The 7,638-nt window shown below is 37.7% G+C and overlaps 1 protein-coding gene across 1 annotated transcript; it reads right to left on the bottom strand.

Moving 5' to 3' along the window:
- Positions 1-477: 477 nt before the first annotated feature.
- On the bottom strand, positions 478-3,157 carry LOC108332641 (serine/threonine/tyrosine-protein kinase HT1). The gene is made up of 2 exons (XM_017567958.2): positions 2,915-3,157; positions 478-1,524 (listed from the first exon to the last, which is right to left on the bottom strand). The coding sequence occupies exons 1-2, from the start codon at positions 3,155-3,157 to the stop codon at positions 613-615; spliced, it is 1,155 nt and encodes a 384-aa protein (XP_017423447.1). The 3' UTR covers positions 478-612.
- Positions 3,158-7,638: the final 4,481 nt, after the last annotated feature.

The raw sequence follows: 7,638 nt of genomic DNA, 5'->3' as shown, positions 1-7,638 counted from the left end.
TTATTTATATAACAGAACAGAGGCAAATCAAGGTGCAAAGTGGTCCTCGATCCATTAAAAAGTCAAATGAATAGTAAAAACTACTGGAAACTTTTGTACAACTAAAAGAAAATTAGATAAAGATAGAAATTTAATGAATAAAAAGAGAACAAAAGATAATATTCACCACACCTTAGCTTCTGCAATGTACAAACTTTTTGTAACAACCGATCAATTCATGTTTTTCTTTGCCATTCAACAAAATGAAATAATTGACACGAGATTATATAAATATCTAAAACAACTCTTCTTTTTTTATAATTACAATGGAACTGTTGTACCACAAATTACAAAAACCAGGTCACTACTAAAGCACATGACCAACTTTATGAATACAACCAAAAACTCATTCTATAGATGACAATGAGCATAGCTACAAGATCTGTGCAACACAATTATGTTCCTTCTACGTAAAAAAGATAAAGAAAAAAGATTAATCTTAGAGGTAGCAGTTTCTATACTCCATTATAGATCAAGTCACGTCTCTTTCTTTCCAAAAAAGAGTAACCCATTAATGTAATTTTTACACTGAATTACTGATCTGGAAATGAAAGAAGTTGTGACTTTCCTTTGTTAGAGAAGAATGTCTTTGATCATTTGCTCCAAAACTCGAACAATCTGACAGAATTCAAGTCTCTTCTGTGGTTTCAATGCCCAACATTGATTGATCAAATCTCTCAAACTTTGTGGGCAATGTGTGGGAATAACAGGCCTTGAATTCCTATGAACTACTGCAACAGCAACCTGAACTGGATTCATGTCCTCAAATGGCAGTGTTCCACTCACCAACTCCCACAAAATAAGCCCAAAACTATACACATCAACCTTCCTCCCATAGCATTTTCCTTTGATCATCTCTGGTGCCATCCAACGATATGTTCCCCTCAATGAGTCACACTTTGAAGCCACACAAGCAATGCCAAAATCAGCAATTCTGAGGTTACAGTTATTATCTACAAGCACATTCTCAGGTTTAAGGTCTCTGTGAATGATGCCTTGTGCATGCACATATTCCATTCCACGAGCAATATCCAAAGCAAAAAGTATGACCTTCCTGAGAGAGATTGGCTTCGACTCCAACGTGTTCAAATGTGCCCTCAAAGAACCCTTTTGTTGATACTCCGTGAGAATGTAATAAGAATCAGAATCTCTGCATGCTGCTATGAAACTCACCACATTCTGATGGTGCAGACGAGGTAGATGTGCGACTTCTCTCAAAAACTGTGTCTCCAAAAGAGATCTAAGGTTTCCCTCTTCCTCACATTCTCCTACCTGGAAAATTTTTATAGCAACTTGTTGCTGCTTGTATATGCCATGGTAAATTTTACTGTGAGCACCGTGAGAAAACCTGTTCCCGATGAAGAGATCAGAAAAATCAACGTTCCATTCTTCTGCAATTCTCGTGGCAGTATCTCTTGTATTGGTGTGGTGAAAGCATTTTGTCAATGGCCATGATGATGATTCCTTGCGGTTCTTGCACTTACCCTGCAACATGATTGATAACTTTCCCATGATAATCTGAGAACAATGGTTCTTGTGATTTTGGTGAACCGAATGACTCATTCAAACTTGCATATATATATAGTGACTCTCTTTTATCTTTTTATCTTCTCTTCTTTTTATCATAAATTGGATAGGGTTAGTTCCTTGTTATTCGGATCTAATCAAATAATGTTTCTAACTTGCATTGGAGTTGATGATGAACAAGTGTTTCGTTTCCATAGGTAGAAAAAAAAAGGAAACATGTTTATTATGTTATCATCAGATTTATTCTCAGCTTTTAAAGCTACGTTAATTACTAAATTTGCTATCAATTCTTTTAATTATCTTGTCATTTTCCTAAAATAAATACTAAAATTATTTTACAATAAATTTTACTCATCTTCAATCCAATATCTCAAAAATATTATCAATTTTCAATTTACAATATTCTTTACTAAATCAATTATAACTTCCACCTAGAAAATAGAGTATTAGAATTGATAGGTGTATTAAGAATAATGAAACCGAGTATTTTATTTTAAAATAATTTTATAATATGTATAATATGATATTTGGGCCGAGCAGTTAAGATAATTAGCTGATCGATTAACATCATATATTGGGCCATAATTTGGTCAATAAATTAGTGATTTATATTAAAGTCTCGTGGCAAAGTCAATGTGTTAACGGACCAATAAGTAATTGGACTATTAATCTAGCCGATAATAGTCCAATTATGAGTTAAGATAATAGCAGGATAATCAAATATGAGTAAACAATATTAGTAAGTTGTTTATCCGCAACCGAATATAAAGATAAGTCTGTTTTTATTTTATAATTTTATAGGATCTGAATGAGTTTAGATACATTTTTGAATTTTCATCAACAAGTATTTTAAAAATATGAATATTTCATAATGAAAATAAAATAATAAAAAATCTGTAAATCTTATATTATTTCATAGCATCTGTAAATCTTATATTGTTTCATTGCATCTGCAAATCTTATATTATTTAGCATTGTTTGAATTTTACGATAAACCACCGCAAAATCTAAATATCTAATTGATAACAACTATTTTATATAGATATTGAAAATATATATAATATAATGTATAACTATAAGTATCGGTGCAATTCATAATTGTTATAACTGAAACATTTATTTATTATATATGTTATTTAATAGTTATATAACATAATAGATAACTATCGGTGCAATTCACAATAGGCAGTAGCCCTACCTAGTTCAATAACAATGTGAATCAGATTCTCATTACCACAAACAGCTTAGTTTGATGGGTCCTTCATCAAAGAAAGGCTGGAAAAGCCATTACGAGATATTGCCATCCAACCAAGAAGTCTAAACAAAGGGGTTTCCAACATGAGCATACAAGAAACTCCTTACACGGGGATAATGGAAGATTGAAATAACCAGAAATCCCTTCCACCATGGTCATAACGTCAAGGTTATATCTGGCCTCCCCTCCGCTATCAGCGCCGAGTGGCTCGACATCCTCAATGACGACCGCTCTGTGACCGGTTTCAGCATCATCAGTGGCGAATACCGCCTCCGAAACTACCACTCCGTCACCAGTGTCCACGTCTTCAATGGCTCCGTCTGTGCCTCCCTGCATGGCTATGAGAACACGCTCATCAAATCCCTGCCTCCTTTCGCAGGCTGCACAACCTCATGCGGCGTCCTCAATAACTGCTTTGGAAGCTTTGCCCCGCCATCCAGGTTCCTTCGCTGAGCACCGTGTCATTTTTTCTTCTTGTTCACCATCTCTTCGTCAGCAAGCTCGACCAATGTGAGCACCACACAAACACTCTTCCATTATCATCTTTCAAGGGTGCTCTCAGAACCTCAATTCCCCCATAAAGGTCACAACTCTATTCAAATCACGATCTTTTCTCCACATGGGAGTTGCCAATTATTGGTGTCATTGACGGATGCACCAGCCTCCGCGTCATCCGTCGCGCCGGTCGGTTCAGCCTCGCTGTCGTCCTCCACCAACATCGGCATCTAACATTCCCCAAATAAAATCAATAACCCTAGGGGTATAACGCGAAAGACATAGTTCCACGCCAACCAAGCCTTTGACATTGCAGGATCCTTTACCAAATAAAGGATGGAAGAGGAATTCTACCTCTCAGCCCTATAATTTTTTCTCAAAAACTATTAACGTTATTATCTTTTAAATGTTCACTGCAGGACAGACACGGCAGCAAGCACAATCGAGTGGGCGGTGGCAGAACTTCTGCAAAACCCAAAGGTTTCCAACCCCGAGCAAAGGAGAGCAGCTTCCTCCTTCACCTCCATTCACGGCAGCCCATGCCCTCCATCTGTCAAGCAGCATCACACCTCCATTTGGCCGGCCAAGAGCGTCGCTAGTGACGTCACCCACATCGGACGCAGCAGGTTCAACCCTTTCGTTCTCCCTTGGGCGCGACAGAGAGAATTTTCTCTATATTCCCGGATCGGAAGCTGCCGCGGTTTCCGCTACCACCCGTAATCTGAAATCATCACCAAGACAATGCCGTAGCCGTCGCACGGCCGGGCACCATCACCTATTAATTGTACAGCAGACTTGAGAGGCTTTTTTCTCTTGCTCACGCACAGTAGCCCCAAATTGCTCTGCTTCCAAGTAGCGATCTGTATCATGCGAAAGGATACTAGAGCAAAGGCAAGAATATCAAGATATGAATGAAATTGGGACAGTAACAAAGGTTTCTGTGTCCTAGACGAAACAACTGGAGTGAATTGCATCGGGAAATTGCAACCAGTAAAGTAATCTACAAACTCTAATGTAGTGGAAGAAACGACTTCGGGCTCAGTTTTCGTGAAAGGCCAACTTGTGTTTGTATGTCTTCTCACATTTTGGGCCATTCGTGGACCATTTTTTCTTTTTGTACAGGGTACAACTACGATCAACATTTTCAATTCTTTGGAAAGCCAGAAAGCATTAAGCATTAATAACTCAATCATGATATAACCTAATAAAGGATTTCAGTTTTAGTCTCCAAACATTCAACTACAGAAAAGATCCGTCTTACTTGCTTGGCCGTCTAGCCTTATAAGCTAATTTGATATTAATTGTCTCAACTTTTGATTATGTCCACTTTTTCTCACATTTCAAATTCGAATGGTTAGTATTTCTTCAATACAGATAACAAGGAAGCAGTTACATCTTGGCCATGACGCTTTCCAATATGGATTCTTCGAACGCTCAACCAAAGACCGAACAGTCTTACCTATGTTTTTTATATTATGTATCTTACAGGTCACAAGGCACTAAAGCAGTTACCAGCTCATTCGTAACACATCCTAATATGAATTTCAATTTTGGTCTCTAGACAATCAAATTAAAGACCAACCGGTCTTACTTGCTTGGCCGATCGACCTTATAGCATAATCTATTTTGATATTAATTGTCTAACCTTGTAAATGCATTGGTTTGTTTGGCTACTCTTTTTCTCACCATATAAAATTCGAGTTGATTTCTTCAGGGTAGGTGACAAGATCTTACATACGAATCATTTGGCCAAGCAAGAACTTACCGTTCGAGCCGCACAATCAAAACCTAGGGAAGCACCCCTTAGTCTGGGACATGTTCGCAAAAGAACACCCAGTACATCCAATATAGGGAAACACTTCCTAATCTGGGACATGTTCGCCAACAAACACCCAGTACATCCAATATAGGGAAACACTCCCTGATCTAGGACATGTTCGCCAAAGAACACCTAGTACATACAAACCTAGGGGAGCACCCCCTAGTTTAGGACATGTTCGCCAAAGAACACCTAGTACATCAAAACCTAGGGGAGCACCCCTTAGTCTAGGACATGTTCGCTAAAGAACACCTAGCGCATGCAAACATAAGGACATTGATAAACTTGGCCGAGCGGTTATAAGCATCTTAAAGCAATATGCAAAGCAATCAATCATTATTATCCGCCAAGCGGCGCTCAAAGATAAACAAGCAAAAGGAAATCATTGTTATAACCAGTAACAAAGTACTTCGACAAACCACAGTACAGCGGAAAGCAATTAAAGTTCAAACATTAGCATATTAAAATCTACTCTACGGAAGGGTTACAACAGTGACATCATCTTTAGAAGGAACTGCAGGATCCTCCTCTCTAATTTCTCCATATGTAGTTGTTCCTACCACGTTTTCTTCTTCAATTCCAACCTTAGTCGTAGGAGTAGGCTCAGCCTCCAACAGGGCACCTTCAGGAATGTCTATTAGGGGTACCAATTTCCCCTGGTAAACATCTTTCTTCGTATCAAACTCAGCATTTCGCATTAATGAGGGGAAACTGACGTAGCTGCAAGCAATGTACACCGTAGGATTACATTTGATCTTGCGGCCCTGCTTACGGGACTATGCAACTGCCTCAAAGGCGAGAAACCTAAATGGTTATTTAGCAAATGGTACGCCTTCATCTAATGGTAAGCAATAAGAGGCCCCGACACCGAGCACCAGTCTGAAGTCCTATAGTTAACCTGTCCATGAAACCGAACGATTAACTCAGACTTGGGGAGCATTATGTATAGTATGATATCAAGGCCGAGCGGTTAAGATAATTAGTTGATCGGTTAACATCATATATTAGACCGTAATTGGGCCAGAAATTGAGTTATTTATATTAAAGTCTCATGGCAGGGTCAATGCGTTAATGGGCCAATAAGTAATTGGCCAGTAATCTAGCAGATAATAGCAGGATGATCAAATATGAGTAAAAGATATTAATAAGTTGTTTATCCGCAACTAACCAAATCTAAAGGTAAGTCTGTTTTTATTTTATGGGGCCTGAATCAGTTTAGGATTCATGGGATGACTTATAAATATAAGATCAGAGCTAACAGTCAGGTACGTTCTATTCATTCTCCACTACATTCTACTCAATACTCAATTGTGATAACTCTTCGCTAAACACTGAATATTCAATTATGAGCATAAGCTCTTCCAACACACGCCTAACTTGAGCGTCGGAGTGCCTTTTGCAGGTACCCTCCCCCTCGGCTCGGACTTGAAGAACTTGGAGCAGGAGATTCAGAGGTCAGAAGAAGGAAGGTGAAGGCTAAAAGGTGTGTTTCTCGGTCCTACACAAATCCCTACCGAAACATAATATAAATAGAATTTTCTAAATTCGTCTCATTACTTAAAATATAGTCTATCTCTCCAAAACTCTTTTTCTTTGTTTTCTCTCACATCTCTCTAAGATGTTTTATCCCTTGATCATATTTTATTATCAGGAAGTTCCTAGGAGATCACAGTTTAGTTATCTCCACATCTAGCCGATGAATTTCAAGAAAAGAGCAAGTAAGTTTTGACTCCTTTTTACCTTCCGTTCCAAAGCTTTTTAAGAAGAATCTAGTAATGTTACATGTGTAATCATGTCCCTCTTACTCGTTCTTGGTTCATCTAGAGTTCTAAGGACTTTGTCCGTTTTCAATTTGGTGTTTCGTAGGTTCGTCTAGATATTCCTTGTGGTTCAAGTAATCGGTGGAGCGTTCTTTGAGTTAGGGCTATGTCTTGTGAGGTGAGGGAAGTTATACCTTGTCTTAGCTGTGTTTGTAGTATAAATTTGGTATTTCTATGATTTATAGATGTTTTAGTGAAATTGGTGTGATTGGGTAAATGTTATGTATGTTAAATTGATGTTTTGATAATATAGTGTTGTGTACAATTGGTGTGATGAAATGGTGATGTTTGATACTATTATAATTGTGTATGATAATGATGTTTCATTGTTTAAAACTGAATTCAAATGGTTGTTGAAATTATTGGTTAAGTCACTTAGGTTTCAAGCTTAAAAATAGGGGGTTTTGGTTAGTGAAATTGAGAAATAGGTATGGAAGTGTTATGGTAACTGATTTGGTACTATCATGAGGTAAATTGGGACTTGTTTGGAGAGCAAGATGGTTAAAAATTGTTATGTAACAAAGGGAGGGTTTGTAGTTGAACTTTTCAAGTGTTTTTTGTGTAAAAATGGGGTTTTGAGTAGTGAGATTTTGGAGTAATGAGTATAAACTATTTTGGAAGATTAGATGTCTATTATTATACCTATTAGGACCTGTTTAGGAGCTAAAACCAGTAAAATTTGT

This window comes from Vigna angularis, chromosome 11 (assembly GCF_016808095.1).
Source record: "Vigna angularis cultivar LongXiaoDou No.4 chromosome 11, ASM1680809v1, whole genome shotgun sequence".
Lineage (NCBI taxonomy): Eukaryota > Viridiplantae > Streptophyta > Magnoliopsida > Fabales > Fabaceae > Vigna > Vigna angularis.
Note: the sequence above shows the minus strand (reverse complement) of the source record. Positions and strands in the feature narration are given on the sequence as shown.

Bases quoted from the DNA above. Each gene is read 5' to 3' on its own strand.
- LOC108332641 (XM_017567958.2), bottom strand. From the start codon at position 3,157: ATGCAGGGAGGCACAGACGGAGCCATTGAAGACGTGGACACTGGTGAC. The intron at 1,525-2,914 runs GTATGCTCATGT...ATCATGTTGCAG, and splicing joins CCCCGTGTAAGGAGTTTCTT to GGTAAGTGCAAGAACCGCAA.